This window comes from Rana temporaria, chromosome 1 (genome assembly GCF_905171775.1).
Source record: "Rana temporaria chromosome 1, aRanTem1.1, whole genome shotgun sequence".
In the NCBI taxonomy this organism is placed as follows: domain Eukaryota; kingdom Metazoa; phylum Chordata; class Amphibia; order Anura; family Ranidae; genus Rana; species Rana temporaria.
In genome coordinates this window covers 303,952,551-303,970,939 of record NC_053489.1, presented here as the reverse complement: position 1 = coordinate 303,970,939, position 18,389 = coordinate 303,952,551, and the positions used below count along the sequence as shown (strand labels likewise).

The 18,389-nt window shown below is 45.9% G+C and overlaps 1 protein-coding gene across 1 annotated transcript in view; it reads left to right on the top strand.

Annotated features, from left to right (window-relative positions):
• The window catches only part of TTC39B (tetratricopeptide repeat domain 39B), a 171,846-nt gene that overhangs the window by 148,343 nt on the left and 5,114 nt on the right, over positions 1–18,389 (top strand). The window contains exons 14-16 of the mRNA XM_040358523.1: positions 4,982–5,073; positions 7,279–7,399; positions 12,259–12,370. Coding sequence (XP_040214457.1) covers positions 4,982–5,073; positions 7,279–7,399; positions 12,259–12,370 — 325 coding nt within the window. The remainder of the gene's footprint in view (positions 1–4,981; positions 5,074–7,278; positions 7,400–12,258; positions 12,371–18,389) is intronic.

Below are 18,389 nucleotides of genomic sequence, written 5' to 3'. Positions count from 1 at the left end.
GATTGAGAGAGGGAGGGGGACAAAATGGGTGGTCTTCTCTTTTGGGGGCACCAAAGTAAGTAGTCTAGGGAAAGATGGGGGACAGCCTGTTTCTCTATATGGACCCAGTCCGGTTTATCAAATTTGGAGTAAACTACTGATAGTTGAGCCAGCCTGGCGGCTAAGAAGTACTTATATAGATGCGGTAATCCCAGCCCCCCTCTTTTCCTATGGTTATATAGGGTGTTTTGGGGGATTCTGTAACCTGACTTGCCCCAGATGAATTTGAGTATTTTGCTTTGTAAAGACTGCAACTGGTCTTTTCTGATGGGGATGGGAAGGGAGCGAAATAGATATAAGATTCTAGGAAGCAAGGTCATCTTTATAGAGTTAATTCTGCCTAGCCAGGAAAGTTCATATTTGGCCCAGTTATTCATGTCTGCTGTAAGTTTTCGGTATAGGGGAGGATAATTGTTTGTGTATAGGGATTCTGTACGCGCTGTTAAGGAAATCCCTAGATATTTGATGGATGAGGGACACCATTCAAATTTGAATGACTGTTGGAGGAGGGATACTGTGGAAGGTGGGAGGGACACATTCAAGGCTTGTGATTTGGCATAATTAACCTGAAGCCCAGAGATTTTAGAGAATTCTGAAATTACCCTGTAGAGGTTTGGTAAAGAAGTAATGGGAGAGGTTAGAAATAATAGTAAATCATCGGCAAAGAGCCCACATTTATGAATTTGATCTCCACATGATACACCCAAAATGTCAGGGTTCTGTCGGATAGCTGTTGCCAGGGTTTCAATTGCCATTGCAAAAATGATTGGGGAGAGAGGGCATCCCTGTCTGGTACCCCTAGCTATGTCTATTGGGGAAGAATAGTACCCTTGGATTCGGATTAGGGCCTTGGGGTTGGAATAGAGAGCTTGTATCACCCCCAGGAATCTCGGGCCAAAGCCCCATCGCTCTAGTAGGAGGAGGAGATATTGCCAGGACACAGAATCAAAGGCCTTCTGCAGATCAAGTGCTAGGAGAAAGCCTTGTTGTTTCGGACCTCTGTCCCAGTTGGATTGCAAGATTGAGACAATGTCTACTGCCCTTCTCACTTGATCTGGGCCTTGTCGACCTGGGATAAACCCAACTTGGTCCTTGTGAATATATTTACCAATGAAAGAGGAGATGCGGACAGCTAGAATTTTTGTAAGAATTTTTAGGTCATTATTTATCAGGGATATGGGGCGGTAATTACAAACTTCTTCTAGATTTTTCTCCGGTTTTGGAATAACCGTAATGTATGCAGTATTCAGTTGTGTACCCAAGGGGGAGCCTTGAGTCTTGAAATTAAAAAAGTTTGTCATATGTGGGACTAGGGTATCTGCAAATGTTTTATAATAGGGGACTGATAGACCATCTGGGCCTGGGGCTGAACCCTTACGGAGGCCCTTGATTACTGTCGCCACCTCCTCAACCGAAAAAGGTGCTTCCAACCTGTCTCTATGTTCTGTGTCTAAGGATGGGATGGATAGGCTGTCCAGGAAATCGTCGATCGAGTCCCTGGGAAGCTGTGGAGGAGCACTATACAGGTTAGAATAGAATGTTTGAAATGCTTCCAGAATCTTTTTTGGATTGGCCGTAGGTTCTTGACCCGCTATGCGTATCTTGGGCAAGGAATGAAACCTTGTTTTAGGGGACAATTTGGTCGCTAACATCTGACCTATCTTTTCTTTTTGGGTGTAAAACTTATTGCCACTCCAGCGGAGAGATCTCTCCGCTTTTGTTGTGAGAACTAAATTAAGTTCTAGTCTCAGCTTGTCAATATTCTCTAGTAAGGCTAAAGACGGTTTCTTTTTGTGTTGTGCCCTTGGGGTCCTGTATGACCTCTCCAATCGCACAACGTCCGCTTCGTGTTCTCTTTTGATTCGTGTGGAGATCTGAATAATTTTACCTCTAATACAAGCTTTATGGGCTGCCCATAGGGTCTCTGCGGAGATATCCTCAACATTGTTAATTGTGAAATATTCTTGAAGAGCTTTATTGATTTCTGTTGTTGTGGTTGGATTGGAGAGAATGGACTCGTTTAGCCGCCAATGTCCACTCTTTGCCATACCGGCTATAGTGCGCATGGACATGATGACCATGGAGTGGTCAGACAGGACCGTGTCTCTGATTTGGGCCTTGATCACTGCCGGAAGGACAAATGAAGGAATTAAAATATGGTCAATCCTGGCATAGGTATTATGCGGGTGAGAGTAATGGGTGTAGTCTCTTTTTGAAGCATTAGACTCCCGCCAGACATCCGTCATCCCCCTGTCATGGAGTAATTTGGCAATTTTCAGGCTGACCCTAGTGGGTCTAGTAAGTTGGGCAGATGGAGGTTTGGATTTGTCCAAACCTTGGTCAAAAGCCACATTGGAATCCCCCCCCCAAATGACTGTGCCTTCCATAAGGGGGGTTACAGTATCCAAGATTAGTTGGAAAAACTTGTCTTGCCCTTTGTTGGGAGAATAGTATGAGACCAGGGAGTAAAGATGACCCTCAATTTTGCCCTTAACCAATATAAACCTTCCCTCTGGGTCTTTGAAGTCAGAGAGATATTCAAAGTTACAGGATTTGGAGAGAAAAATTGCAACCCCTTTAGTTTTATTCTCAGCATTAGCCAAATAGAAAAGGGGAAAATGAGAGTGGACAAATTTGGGACTGTACCGCCCAGGAAAGTGGGTCTCTTGTATCATGAGGATGTCAAGTCCGAGCGCTTTGTAACTATTAAAGATCTTTCGCCTTTTGACGGGGGAGTTCAGGCCCTGAACATTATGTGTGGCTATTTTGAGGGAGCTCTGTACGTGATCAGCCATGGGGATCCGAAAAGTCACTGTGTCTGTCTCCACCTCCACTCACCCTTAGATGTCTTCCGCTCTCCCAAACCTGCCAGCTGTCAGGATGGACATCAGGCAGCCAGGTGAACACCCTTTGTTCGTAGGTAATGCAAGCTGTAAAATATTGAAAGGTTAGGCACATGTGGGAAAGGCAAGGAACAGAAAAGGAAAGAACAGAATCGAAAGAGAAAAAGAGATGAAAGGAAGGTCTCCCAATCCAACTAAAGGAGAATAGGTAAAAAAAGCGAAAATACATTCTCGGGGGGGGGGGGGGGGGGTTGGGAGACGCCCTCGAGAATTTCTACCAAGGTAGAACAAGTCAAGCTTGCTCCAGGAGGGAACAAGCGACCTCGCCCCCAGAGACCTTCTGGAGTCTGAGGGAAAGGCGGAGGTACATGGGGCCCACCCCAGCCAGGGCGCCCCTGAAAAAATGCATGAAACAATTTTCAAAAACAGTAACTGGAAGGAATCAAGTAAGTCAAGACCCAGTTCGGTCGGATCTAGGTCCGACCCGAAAGTCCCCCCGTCCTCCGCTCTGAGGGAATCGAGGAGGGAGGGACCGCAAAATCAAGGTGGGGACACCCCCCTGCAAAAAAAAAAAAGAGGGGGCCGATCTTTTAAGGAAGTGAAGTAACGGTGTAATAGCAAGTGTCCAAGAAATTGTTAAGCTGATCAGAGAAAGTCTAATCCTCATGCTTAGGTCCATCCGAGATCCTCTAAAGTTCAAGGTGAATATGACCAATGTGTCAACCAAGGTCAGATGGGTCCGCCGTCTCTAGCCTTCTTGGACTTTGACCTGGTCCAGAGCAGGGATTGAGGACTGGTGGGGGTCGGTCTCTTGGAAGTATTTGGAATACTATGAGAAGTATCCATGGCGGGTTCTTGCGATATGAGCTTAAGGCGTAGAAGTAATCTTTCACCATCAGGGAAAGTGGAGAAGGAGTAATTCTTCCCTTTTTCTGAGAACTTGACCGCAAAGGGGAATGCCCATTTATATTTTATATCCTTTTGGGCCAGGACTAGAAGTAGCGGTTTCAATGACCGCCTTCGCTGCATTGTGGAGGGAGAAAGGTCTGCGTATATTTGGACGGGATGACCTTGACACAAAACATTGGGCACAGAACGTGCTAGTCTCATGACTTCATCCTTTACTGTGTAAAAGTGAGGTTTGGCGATGATGTCCCGCGGTAAGCCGTCCTTTCTGGGTGGCCCCAGGGCTCTGTGGGCTCTGTCAAGCTCTAGGCGGTTTTGAGGAATGTTAGGGATCAGACCCTGGATCACATTTTGTACCGCTGCTGGAATGTCAGTGATGGATTCAGGCAGACCTCTGATCCGGATATTATACCTCCTGGATCTGTTCTCCAATTCGTCGATCCTGGAAAGGGCCACATCCAATTGCTCCTGTACTGTTTGGATATGCTCTGAGTTCTGGTTTGTGGCTGCCACAGTTTGATCAAGCTTGTTTTCTATAGCTTCAATTCTGGTGCCCAAATTCTGAAAATCTGCTTTTAATTCTCCTGTTATCTTGGTAGCAGTTTGAGAAAGTCCCCTATCCAGAAGTTCAGCCAGTGCCTGATATAAATCAGTCACTGAGAATGCAGAGGCTGCAGTCAGGGGGCTGACAGAGAATTGAGCAGCCTGATTTCCTATGTTAGGTCCCATGAGGGGAATTGCAAAGTCCTCCATATTACAGCCTACCAGGGGTTCTGCAGAATTTATTGAGGGGGGTATATCTTGCTGATTATTCACTTGAACCAGGGGGTTAAAAAGTAGGGGAGCCGCTTCTGAAAGATTCCTTCCCTCAGGCATCTCCTCAGCTCTGCTCTTGTGAGGTGCAGCAGCAGCAGCCATCTTGGATTTCTGCCGTTTTTTGCAGTGTTTTTAAACAGCAAAATAACAGCTTTAATGTGTCCCTTTAATTAATCCAAGTATATAGAGGGGTGCCCTGGTGTCTGGGGGTGCTGTGTGTAGCGGTGGCACGACTTCCAGACTGTTCTTGGCTTACTTACAGGCACCGCTGGACTGGGGTGGTGAGGAGCTCCCGGCTCAAGCAGCCATCCTCTGGGCTCCTCACATGCGCCTCAACTGCTGCTGTTTTGTGACAATCAATGACTTATGTCTTCTAGGCAATTTATGTATTCCAAAAAGCTGCAATCCTAAGCATGCTGCCAGAAGATGCCGTTGCAAGCACTGGAGAAGATTTAGTTGCCTTGTTCAGGTAACACTTGTTTTATAATACATTTTATGTTAGATTTAAGGCGGTATTCAACTCAAAACCAAACATTTATTATATTACAGCTTACCAATTCTTAGATGCGACGGCTGTATCTTTTTTAGGCTTTCTTTCCTTTATTTTCACCTGGTTATCTAGCCAGTAAGTCCTTTTGTTTTTCAACAAAACAAGCTGTTCTGCAGATGTAGCAGTTAGAGGACTGGACAAAGTCTGCAACAAACCAAATTGACCCTGTCTAATAACAGTTCATGTTAAAAATAAGGGGTTTCTTTTGCACACATTTGCAAATATATGCATTAGCTGCAGTGGCCACTTCATGGCACCCTAGTGTGCTGCAGTCCTAACTCTATATTTTTGAGAGTCTCCTGAGTTGGAGTTCATATATAATAATGGCTAGATTCAATAGGAGGAAGGTATGCACTAGACTCCCAGCAATAGCACAATGGCAGTGAAGGTATCCAGTGCATCTTCTCACCAATTCAACAACAATACAAACAAATTGCAACCACCCTGACCTATAACTAGCCTTTGTAGCAAGGAGCAAATGGAAGGGCAACGCATGTCAAAAAAACAACAAAGAAAAATTGCCAGCTCACTTACCAGCCAGCTTGCAACAAACGGAATTGACCCTGTCTAACAGTTCACATTAAAAACAAAGTTTTAATGTGAACTGTTAGACAGGGTTAATAAGGTTTATTGCAAGCTGGCTGGTAAATTTGCTGGGAATATTTTATTTGTTGCTTTTTTAAATGCTTTTAACACTCCCCACTGATGATGCTGACGCCAAAAGGTGTCTCTGTTGCTTCTTCTTCCAGAGTGGGGGGCACTCTAATACACAAGGTGTGATGCTGGCTAGATTACCAGATAAAAACTGAGAAAAAAAAGCCTAAAAAAAGAACACTAATGCATCCACCACATCTAATGATTTGTAAGCTGCAATATTATGCATTTTTTGGGTTTAAGGGATAAGTTCACTTTTATACAAAAAATAATGCACATCTTTTTGCAGGTAAACAATTGTGCATTTATTTTTTAAATTGGGAGCCTGTAAAACATTGCACCAGCCAACAGGAGATTTCTGATGCCATGCAGGTCTCCTACACACTGTCCGTGTATCTGCTTACCCATACATCCAATACAGGAAAGCTGATACTCCCTTACAGGAAGACTCAATGAACTACCACAGCACTCCGCTAAGGCTGTTGGGACTTTCAGTTCATTCATAAACAGAGCTGGTTTCAAAAACTGACAGCTGGTACTGCTGCCATAGGGAGGGGACGGGGGAGCGGCTGCAGCAGCATTGGGAGCATGTTGCATGTTCCACCCTAAAATTGAGTGGAACATGTAACGTGTTCCTAAAGGTAAACTTATCCTTTAATATTGCTTTGAGAAAAATGTATCGCTGTATTGTGCAGTGATTTCCAATCAGGTTTTAAACTAAAGCTGGAGACATTGCTTCAGTTATAGATTGTATGTTCATGAAATTTGAACCATATTTGTACCATAGATAATTGACAAGTGTCAAGAAGGCCAATGACTGTCACCGTTTTATTAGCACAGAGCTGTAACTACAGTGTAAATAAAACAAATTCTGTTCTTATCAGCAAGCTGTGTTGATAAAACAATTATCTTTATCGATTTGTGCTTGCTTATTTCCCCTAGATAATGACAAATTATTTTTGTAATTGATTTTGGCATAAAACATGTTGAACTTGGAAAGTTTGCAAGTTTAAAAAACGTATCCTGGTCAATTGTTGAGGTCTGCCATGAAGTTCTTTTGTCAAAATTGCCCACTACAGGAAGTTGATGCCTGTACTGTGTAGGCACAAAGCCATTTACAATATTAAACTAAAGATCTAATATCTTTCTTCATATTGGTATTGCTTCTCTATAAAGAATTGGGAGTTGTATACAGTACTGTCATCATAAATATTTACATTTTCTTGTATTAAAAAATAAATAAAAGATCACCATGAAATATATTTGCATTTATTTGTATGCAAAAAATAAAATGAAAGATCACTGTGAAATGTCAGTTTTTTTTTTTTATGTTTTTAGGACATTCTAAATAAAGCTGAGGGGATGACATTAACATATTATTTTTACAGAGCAGACTGAAACAACGCTATTGCAAAGGCTTTGTGCTTAATTTTTATGGAAAAATATACAAATAAATTATTTTTATTTCAGACAAGTAGAAGGTCTCAAACAAAGAATCGCTGGAAAGTCAATCCCTACAGAAAAGTTTGCAGTCAGAAAGTCTAGAAGATATTCAGCAGCTAATCCTGTAAAACTGACCTTGCCAGCCTTGGTGAGTGCTATATATATTTGGTATCTGCATGCAAATGTTGGCTTTAAAAGTGTACGTCCAGGCAGAGTTAAACTTTGTTTTGAGGGTAGCTGGAGCAGCCAGTGCACCATAATTCTAAAACTTTGGAACATCAATATCCCAATCCACTGCCACAAATGTCCTCAGCAGTTTCTTCCCATCACTGTACACAATGCTGCTGTCAGCATTTGCTATCAGTCCTATTGACCTCTGTGCATATTCTGTAGCAAGACTGGCAAAAGTTGCTTATAAAGCGAAGAGGTTTGATTGCTACAGATGTCAATTTCACTGGATATTTACACTGGGGTGCAAAGTTTCATGAAAACAATCCCCTGCTACAGAGTATTTCCAGCCGACTCCATACACATCAATAGATAAGCACTCTTAACAGCTGTTAATGTTTTATTGCATTTTGCTTCAAAATTGGCAAAATCTCAGAAATCAGATAATATGTATGTCCTGATAACCTTGTAATCCATTTGCCAGCCCTTTTATTGCCAATAAAATTCTGGCTTGGTTTAATCAACCTAAAGTAAACATTTCCTTATGAAAACTATTGTGAGGTGACATGGTAAATAAAAAGCTTCCAATCTGCAGTGTAATCTTGATCACCCAGGAGCTGCAGAATCTACCCATAGCCCATACACAACCGTGGACCAGCCCATTTCCCCAAAGAGTATATTTATGTAAAGTAAAATAAAAATCTGTACAAATCTCCAATGTAGGCATATTTTTCCATGTTTTGTCTGTTCAAAAACATAAACAGATTCCTGTGATACGCTGGATTTAAAGGTGTGTTATTAGCCCTAAATAAACCAAAAAATAAGCAGCGCTTCCTTGTAATATATGTCCATCTAAAATGGAAAGGAAAAAACCTGTAAATAAAGTCCTTAAATCATATTTAGGGTGGAACATGCAACATGTTCCAACTCCTACATCCTTTTTCCCCCTGATCCCTCCTGCCTGTGACAGCGGGAGAGGGGACCTTCTCCCCACCCCCACTGTCAAAATTTTAAAACGGCATGCCCACACTCCTGTGTCATTTACTTAAAGAGTTCTGTGAATGAATGAACTACAAGTACCGTCTGATTGTAGCTCTCAATAAACTGCGATGGCGCTTCCTAGTCCAATTAGTCTTCCCGTCATTCAGTAACTGTCTGCCAGTATCAGAGGTACGGGGAGACAGTGTACTGAGAGTCTGCAGGATCCAGGCATGCACCCGTGATCTGTATAACTACATTTATTCTGTGTGAATGGGGACAAAAATTTAATGTTAGGCTATTTTCTCCAGGGCTAATGTTCTTCATAGTCGGAAACGGGAAAACTTGCACTGTGGCCACTAGATGAGCAGTCAATCTTTAAGTGGGGCGTGGCCGGTGCGCAGTATGGACGGCTAGTTCACAAGCTCCTCTCATCAGGCTGGGATCATAGCATCTGACGGCACTTCCAGAGATCGGTGAGCCACTCCAAATCCACACGCCCTCTTGCCCAGCGGCATGTCGCTGAAGAGAAAGGGGGACAGATGCCCAAGAAAACTCACTGAATTTATGTATCAGCCGGCTGAGCAGCGACCGCTCAGGTGTCAGAGCTGCATGAGGTGAGCCAGCACCTTGCCATTCAGGGATCACAGGACTCTCAATCAGATACCATAGCATCCTATCCTACTGCAGGGAAACCTTTCATGGATCACACATTAAAAGACATACGGATGTCCCTGCGGAGCTCCCTTTAAAGCATACATGCTCACACTGTTCCAAAAATTTGATCACTCTTTAATCTTTGATCACTTGATTACTACCCTTGAGAATAGGATTTCTCATGTTGAAACAAATATGGGAGCCGATGCCTCTACTGCCAATGATCTTGTCTACGCAAATGACGATCACGTTAAAGAACACCAGTGGATCAAAGACAAACTGGCAGATATCGAAGATGGATCCTGCGCAATTTAAAATTCCACGGTGTCCCGGAATTTGTTCAGGCTCATGACCTAGCTGCATATGCTAGGGGCTTGATTAAAGCTCTACTGACAGATTTAAAGAACATTAAATTGTTAATCATTTGCATCCATAGACTTCCTAAACCCCCCTTCCTGTCAGAATCAGTTCCTAGGGATGGAATACTCTGCATCCATTTTCTTTCATGTCAAAGAGCAACTCATGCAGAAAGCAAGATCATTGGGCACCCTACCTGATCCCTATTTACAGCTGCAGCTATTTGCAGACTTATCTCAACACACTATGCAACGCCGCAGGCAACTTAACACAATAACCAAGGTGCTCCGCAACCATCCCATTCCATACCAATGGGTTGCTCCAGCTAAAATCGCAATCGTACATAATAGTTCCAAGCACATAGTGCCATCTCTCTGGGAAGGTTTACATCTCTTGCAAAGCTGGGACATTATTCCTGATGCCTCCACGTCCACACCAACGGATCAATGTACAGCTGGATCACATCAGGAGCAGCACGTTCTAGCAGGAACAAACCCAGCTAGCACTTGCCCTGGTTTGTCCTGCAACTCCAATATCCCTCCCGATGAGTGGCCGCACTCGGCCTTTTGGAACTCTTTACCCCCATTGTCTCTTCCTTGGCACTATTGTGCCACTGTTTAGGAAATGAGTTGGGCATTGTGCCCATTTTTTTTTCTTGTTTGTTGTCTGTTCTTTTGTGGAAAAGACTTGCTGTGCTTCTCGTCGGTATCCTACACAGAAGCTAGTTGCCTGTATTATAGTTACTGTCTTGAAGTTTCTGACAAGTTACATTTTCACTGTTACTGCTGTTCTGCTCTAACTCCTTTGTGGTGATCTCTAACAGCAACCCTTTCAACGCCTGCAATCTCAACCTCCATTACCTACAACTTCTCCATTCACATTCCATCCACTATGACCATCAAAATCTTGTCCCTCAACACCAAAGGACCCGGCCACCCAGCCAAGAGCTTCGTTATGGAAACAAGCGACACAATCTAACTGCGATGTTCTTTGCATACAGGAGACTCGCTTTCATGCTCAGAACCCACCGAAATGCTCCGATAAGAATTTCAACAATATTTTTACTGCTGGGGCCCCCGGCAAAAAAGGGCATCCTTGTTGCTATCAATAATTCTCTCTCCTTCCAACTACAAGACTGCACCAAAGATGAAGAAGGGCACTTCCTCCTTCTTCGCTGCTCTATAAATAATGGCAAGTACATCATTGTAACTGTATATGCCCTGAATTTGCATCAACTGCGTTTCCTACGCAAACTTCACAAGAAAGTTGGCAGTATCCAACAGGGCTCTATCATCTGATGTGGCAATTTTAACATACCCTGGATCCTCTCATAAACTTCTCGTCCCCTAAAAGATGTAAACCGACTCTGGGCTCTCTCCTACCAACCTTTTCAACTTTACGATGTTTGTCGCTGCCAACATGAGGAAGAACGTTTATTATATGTTCTTTTCACCATGCCACAATTGTTACTCAAGAATTGACCTCTTCCGCGTGGATCAATGGACCCTTTATAAAGTATCAGACTTCTCCATACTCCCCACCACTTGGTTGGACCATTCTCCTATATGGGTTACTATAGACAATTGTTCCAGATCTCCTCCTGCCTACCTGTGGCGTATGAACAGAAGGCTTCTGAAATCTGACTCTTATGCAGCTATACTCCATGACATAAGGCTTTTATTCATGGCCTATTCATCCAATTGGGGGCAAGGGATAAAAGGCAAAGGAGGCAGCACATTGACAACCTGTTAACAAGTATTCAGACCACATCCCGATCTCAAAAATAGATTGATCAAACTACGTTTAGAACCAAGGTCCCTTCTCCTTGACAACTTTGACAAGCTCCAGAAATTCTCAAAAATGCATTTTTAAAGTGGTTTGAGTCCTGCTGACCGTGTCAATGGGCACAGCAGCGGGGTTTGGGAGTGAGCACTGGACAGAGGAGCAGCCAGGAGCACAGAAGGGGGACCCTAGAAGAGGAGGTTCAGGTCTGCTTTGTGCAATTCCATTGCACAGAGCAGGTAAATATAGAGATGTTTTGTTGTTTTTTTCCGGAAGGGGGGAGGAATCCAAAAAGCAGAAGTTCCATTTCTGGGTGGAACTCCGCTTTTAAGTATTTCCTAGGGCCATCAGATCCATCTAGTGGCCATATTGCAATATTTGTTCTTATTTCTCTCTATTCTGTATGAATAATGAACATTCAACCTGGCGAGAAAATAGTTCAGTAACATTTGCAAAAGCTTTGAAATTTTTATTGTAAAAGCACCCCTATGTGCTACCCTACAACAAGAGGGGATACTGGAAAGGCCATCAGGTATAAAGAAAATGGCTACCTTCTCTAAGGACTCAGCGGCAATATTTGTGTTAAGCATATTAGAATGCCCTAGGTTCTGTGGCTTCTTGGGTACTAGGAAAAAGATTGCGTATGTGCCGTTGCATAAAGTGATCAGATTTTTATTCATGGTGCAATGCAACAGGAATGGATACAAGCCCTTTATAACATATCAAGGGCATGTTTAGTGGTTCTGTACATATTTTCTTTCTTGATTATGGTACAGGTTATAAAAAATGCATTTTGCATATAGGATGCAGTCTTCCATCCAGCTAGCAGACACAATTTTCACGGTCTCAGATAGTACCGGTATATTAAAAGTTTGTGTGGGGAAAAAAAAAAAGATTGTGTGTGTGCGTATGTATAAAATGTTATAAATGCTCCAATTATAACTTTATTGTAACATCTCAGTATTCTGTGCATAGGAGCATGCATATTTTAGCATTCTGGGTAGTCTGTTGTAATTACTCTGTGTTTCAGTCTGTTTATATTTGCGTGCGTTTCTTATGTTACAGGAAATGATGTATGTGTGGAATGGCTTCACAATCGTAGGGAGGAGGGCTGACCTCACAGAAAACCTCCTGGTAACAGTTGAAAAAGCAGAGACTGCTTTACAAAATGACAAAAGTAAGTTTGAATGTGTAAATAAGCATTTTATTAAGCTACAGAAGTGGTCTAAGTTTACTTATTCAAACATTTGACCTGCAAAAGAATAGAAGTGATGTGTGTTAGAAGATTTGTGAGGATGTGCTTTTGTTTGCTTTCACATATTTCTCTTCTGTTCATGGACGGACACAGCAGCATTGACCTTATAAGGGTTATATATCCTTCCTTTCAGGAGAGACTAGGCAGAAAAAAACAGCACTTCAAGTGTTAAAACACTTCTCTCAGTACAGCACCTCCCAGGGGGCGGGTTTCCCCGGGGACATCCCACTCTCTGCATCATGCAGTCCCATTTTTTTTCTGCCTAGCGTTAGGAGAAGACATGGCTCCTCTGGGCCCATGTGCTCTGGCGTTTTTTTTTTTTCTGCGATTTTTGTCGCTTTTATCTTGTTTTTCCCTTAATTTTTTGGGATCCTGGGATCTACAATCAACTACCGACTGGGTGACGGGCTGGATCTGCGATCCTTGTAGTCCCCCCATGTTCGGCCATCGAGCGTGTGCCGGCCTTTAGCTATGCGCTGGGCCGTCCACGACATGCCCCGTGAGCTATATGCTACAGGGCACAGATATGACCGGTATCTATGGCTGAGTCAGTGTGCCGGGCCGACAGCCATGCCGTGTCTGCTGCGGACGTTGGGTCTGTCTGGAATGCCTCCAGCCAGTTGTCGCAGGATGGGTAAGTAGTATCCCCTTGCCTTGGCATGGTGGTTCGGCTGGTGCATTCCTGGGGAGGTCGATCAAGGGTCCGCCCTGCTTTCCTCTCTCCCTTCCTCTCCCTCCTTCCCCACATTCTGGGTGATGGCCGTGAGGTGGGGGGTCCGCCTGGGGGGCTCCGTCACTGCCGGGGGGCTGCGCTGCTGTGGGGTGCTGTTTTTTGTCTTTTATGATGCCGTGTGTGCTTTTACTGTGTTCTGCTGTTTTTTTGTAACTGTATGTTTTAAAACACGTGTATGGCCGCCATTTTGCCGGTGACGCGCTCCTCTTGTAGCCCGCATGCTGTTTTTCTGCATGTCGGCGGCCATCTTGGAAAGGGTTTTGGCCTCTAGTGACCAGAATAACGGCGCCAAGGCTCTCAGCACACTTCCTGAGGGACGGCACAGCACGGACAGCGTTTTCAGCTTCTCAGCAGCACTACAGCCTGGGCGGGTGGTCAGTCCTCTGGGGGGGTCCCCTGCTCTCTGTTGCGGCCGGGAGGGTGACCTGTGGGTCTTGCCTTGCAGTACAAGGGTGGCATTTACGGTGGGTCAGCATGGCGTCCGAACTGGAGGCTTCTACCCCAAGCATGCCAGAGTTAACCCTTAGTGCCCCTGTTCCTGCGGCCTCGGTGGATGCTATGACGGCAGTCCTTAAGGCGTTTGTTGCCAGGATTGAAGCGATGAGTGGCCAGAAGGGTGGTAAAAAGCGCCCCCTCCCTCTGCCTTCTTCTGGGGATGTCTCTGTTACGGAATTGGGCCCTGCTACTGCATCTGGCCCTGGTTCCGTCATATCAGATGACGCAGGCTTCGCCCACACGGACAGCGAGGATGACTCTGCCTCAGGGTCAGCGCATGATAAGGCGTTTGTTGGAGCTCTTATCACTGCGGTGCGGGATACTCAGAAACTTGAGGATTCGGCGGAGGCATCAGAGATGCCGGTCCCCTTTGGGTTCCGCAAGCCACCCCGCACCGCGAAAGGGGTTTGCGATGTAGTTTCCTCGGGGTACAAGATAGAGTTTCTCTCTTGTCCACCAAACAGATTTTTTCCTTCCAACCGCCAGCTTCCTCCAGAACGCCGGAAGGCTCTGTCAGGGGCTGTCCAGGATCTGCTGGTCAGGGGAGTGATTGTACAGGTTCCCTCAACGGAACGGTTTCAGGGGTTTTACTCCAATCTGTTTGTAGTCCCCAAGAAGGAAGGGGTCCGTCCAATCCTGGACCTCAAGGCCCTCAATTGTTTTGTCAACGTGCAAAAATTCAGGATGGAGTCGATCCGCTCAGTACTGGCAGCGCTCCATCAGGGGGATTTTCTAGCATCCTTGGATATCAGGGACGCGTAGCTGCATATCCCCATATGCGCAAAACACCAGAGATTTCTGCGTTTTGCGGTCGGAGAGGACCACTTTCAATTTGTGGCCCTCCCGTTCGGCCTGGCCTCGGCACCACGGGTTTTCACCAAGGTGCTCGCTCCGATTCTGGCCCTTCTGAGGCAGCGCGGGATTGCTATCGTAGGATACCTGGACGACCTTCTCCTGAGAGCTTCTTCAAGCTCAGAATTAGAAGAGGATGTGTCTATCACCTGTCAGACCCTCCGAGAATTCAGTTGGCTACTGAATACCCAGAAGTCAGTACTGGTACCATCTCAGCGGCTGGAATACCTGGGGTTAGTCCTGGACTCCTCAGAGGCGAGGGTTTTCCTCCCAACGGAAAAACTACAGACACTGCAGTCTGCGGTGCAGCGGTTGGCGACCCAGAAGTGGGCGTCGCTTCGCTTTTGCATGAGAGTGCTGGGTCTGATGGTGGCCTCTTTCGAGGCGGTTCCATATGCTCAATTCCACACTCGAGTGTTGCAGAAAGAGATTCTGTTACGTTGGGACAAGCTTCCTTCGTCTCTGGATTACCAGATTCGGGTGAGTCCGACTGGTCAGGTCCTCCCTAGTGTGGTGGCTGTCATCTCCGGTACTTCCGACCGGGAAATCGTTTCTGCCGTGCCACTGGACGGTGGTCACGACGGATGCCAGCTTCTTCGGCTGGGGGGGTGTCTGGGGTGTCCAGTCAGCCCAGGGGTGCTGGACACAGGAGGAGTCCCGCCTACCTATCAATGTCCTGGAGCTCCGGGCGATCAAGCTGTGCCTATCTATATGGTCTCTGGCTCTGCAGGGCCGAACGGTCAGGATCCAGTCTGACAACGCCACGGCCGTGGCATACGTCAATCATCAGGGGGGCACACGGAGCTCGGCTGCAGCAACGGAAGTTGCGAACATCCTCCGGTGGGCCGAAAGGTACGTTCCGGCTCTGTCGGCCGTGTACATTCCGGGGATGCTGAACTGGCAAGCCGACTATCTAAGTCGCCAAACACTAAACCAAGGAGAATGGTCGCTACACCCGGACGTGTTCCGGAGTTTGTGCCACAAGTGGGGCACTCCAGACGTGGATCTTCTGGCGCCCCGTCTCAATCGGAAGGTGTCACGGTTCGTGACCAGGTCAAGAGAGACCCGTAGGTGGACGCGTCAGACGCGTTGGTGGCACCATGGGCTCACTATCGCCTTCCCTCCTCTGAAGCTTCTTCCTCGCCTGCTGCGCAGAGTGGAAGCCGAGGGGATACCAACAATCCTAATCGCTCCGGACTGGCTGCGCCATCCCTGGTACGCGAACCTGGTGCGTCTGGTGGCAGACGTCCCTTGGCGTCTACCCCTGAGAGAAGATCTTCTTTAGCCGTCTACTTTCAGCGACCCTTGTCGGCGCACTCCATGGTGCTTACGTTTGTGCAGCGGGTTCGGCATGTGGCCCCTCCTGTGCGTCCTCCACTGCCTTCATGGGACTTGAATTTAGTCCTTTCGGTGCTTCAAGAGGCTCCGTTTTGAGGACATTCGAAAGATTCCTTTGTTGACTCAGAAGGTGGTTTTTCTGGTGGCAATTACCTCGGTCAGACGGGTATCTGAACTGGCAGCCTTGTCTTGCAAGGCTCCCTAATTAGTCATCCATAAGGATACGGTGGTGCTGCGGCCGCAGCCGTCATTCCTTTCAAAGGTTGCATTCCTTGGACGTGGTTCGAGCCCTACGGGTGTACTTGTCTGCTACGGCTCCGTTTCAGACGTCGGACTCACTGTTCGTGTCGGTGACTGGTCCTAAGAAAGTTCTGGCGGGCTCGTCGGGCCACCATTTCTAGGTGGATCAGACAGGTCGTGCTCCAGGCCTATGCCCTAAAGGGGCGGGCGCCCCCCTTTCAGGTTACGGCGCATTCGACCAGGGCGATCGGTGCCTCTTGGGCTTTCCGCCATCAAGCGTCTGTTTTACAGATATGTAAGTCAGCGACTTGGTCGTCAATCCACACCTTCTCTAAGTTTTATAAGGTGGATGTGGGTGCATCTTCGGATGCCTCCTTTTGGTCGCAAGGTTTTACAGGCGGCTGTTTAAGGTTGAAGTTCCTCCGTTGAGGTACACTGGTTTGTTTGGGGTGAAGCTTGGTTTGCTGTGTTTTTTTCCCACCCCTCAAAATTCTTTTGACACTGCTTGGGGACGTCCCTAAGGTCAATGCTGCTGTGTCCGTCCATGAACGGAAGAGAAAATAGGATTTTTGCACTCACCGTAAAATCCATTTCTCTGAGTTCATGGACGGACACAGCACCCACCCCTCCTTTGTTTGTACTGCTTGATTACGACCTGGGACTGCATGATGCAGTGAGTGGGATGTACCCGGGGGACCCGCCCCCTGGGAGGTGCTGTACTGAGAGAAGTGTTTTAACACTTTAAGTGCTGTTTTTTCTGCCTAGTCTCTCCTAAAAGGAAGGATATATAACCCTAAGGTCAATGCTGCTGTGTCCGTCCATGAACTCAGAGAAATGGATTTTAATCCTATTTTTTTGTAGATATGCTATACAGTCTGTTGCTGTGAGTTGCATATTAATCTGTAAAGAGGACTGAAAAGTCTAAACTGTTCATAGACTATAAATATTTGTCACTCAATCGATATGATCCCTGCTGAATCGTATGATTATTGGACTGGCATTGGGGCACTGCAAAAGCCCTGGGAACCCCACATTCGGAGAGGAGGGGACAGATTTGAAAATAGTTTTTCTGATCACCTTTTGTCCCCCTTTCGTTACAGAAATAAGACCTGCTGGGTGTAATTATGTAATATACAAATAAACAGTTGGTAGAAAATAATGGGGCTGTGGATATAACTGCTGGGTAGGGGGAAACATCTGGCAATCCTGCACATGTGTTGTCCTCTCAGTAGAGGTTCTTAAAGAGGATCTTTAGTCTAGCCAAAAAAATGAAACTTCAAAAGCTACAAATAATATAGCTGCTGACTTAAAAAAACAGATACTTACCTGTGCGAGGATCTAGTCCTGTCCTCACCTGAGCCGGTTCTTTACTAGACTTGTGGGTGCTGGCATGTTATCTGTGAGTAGTCGGCTGCGACTCCTTGAGGCCTCACAGTGTGCTGTGCTTTGTGAATAGTCCCACAGCCTTCTGGAACCTGTGACATGTCTCAGAAGGCTGCAGGCAAAAGGGGGGGGGGTGGCACGCAGTTTTGCTTGGATCACCTAGGGCATAGGTGTCAAACACAAGGCCTGCATGCCGAATCCGTCCCTCCATGCCATTTTATGTGGCCCTCGCACCTCCAGCCCTCCTCTGGTCCTCCTTCAGACCCTTACTTTCTGCTTTTAAGCAATGCATCCAGCTTCTTTCCAGCAGCAGAATAAGGAAAGTGGGGGCACTGTGATGTAAGGGTGAGTGGGGGACTCCGCTTCTGATGGTGGGGTGGCTCTTGACATCTAATGTAAGGGGAGGGGATGTGCTGGACATCTAATCTTAGATATAACCATCCCTTTTGAGGGCAATCATAATTCTGATGCGGCCCGCAATGAAATTGAGTTTGACACCACTGGCTTGGGGGATCCAAGCCGAAGTGGGAGTGGACAACTGTCAAAACCAGGTATCCGCTCCCCCGAAAATATTTAGTGTCCAAAACTTCCCCTTTTGGGTGTCTTTCCGCTTTAGGTACTGGCACTGGTTAATTAATAAGCTATTATGTATACCTACAAAATTGTAAAATTCACTGCAACCTGAGTGAATTGGTCACCATATTTACCAGTTAACTATCTTTCTGAGGAGTTGAGCAGTGGCAGCATCTGTTCATTATACATCCTAATGTTTAAAGGTTGCTGAACATCTGGGAAAAGCTTTCTCCTGCATCCGATGTTAGATGATGTAATGTCTTATGGAGTGTCCAGCTTCTTTTAGTAAAGGGGTAGGAGATTTGTTTTCTTGAAGTACATACTGTA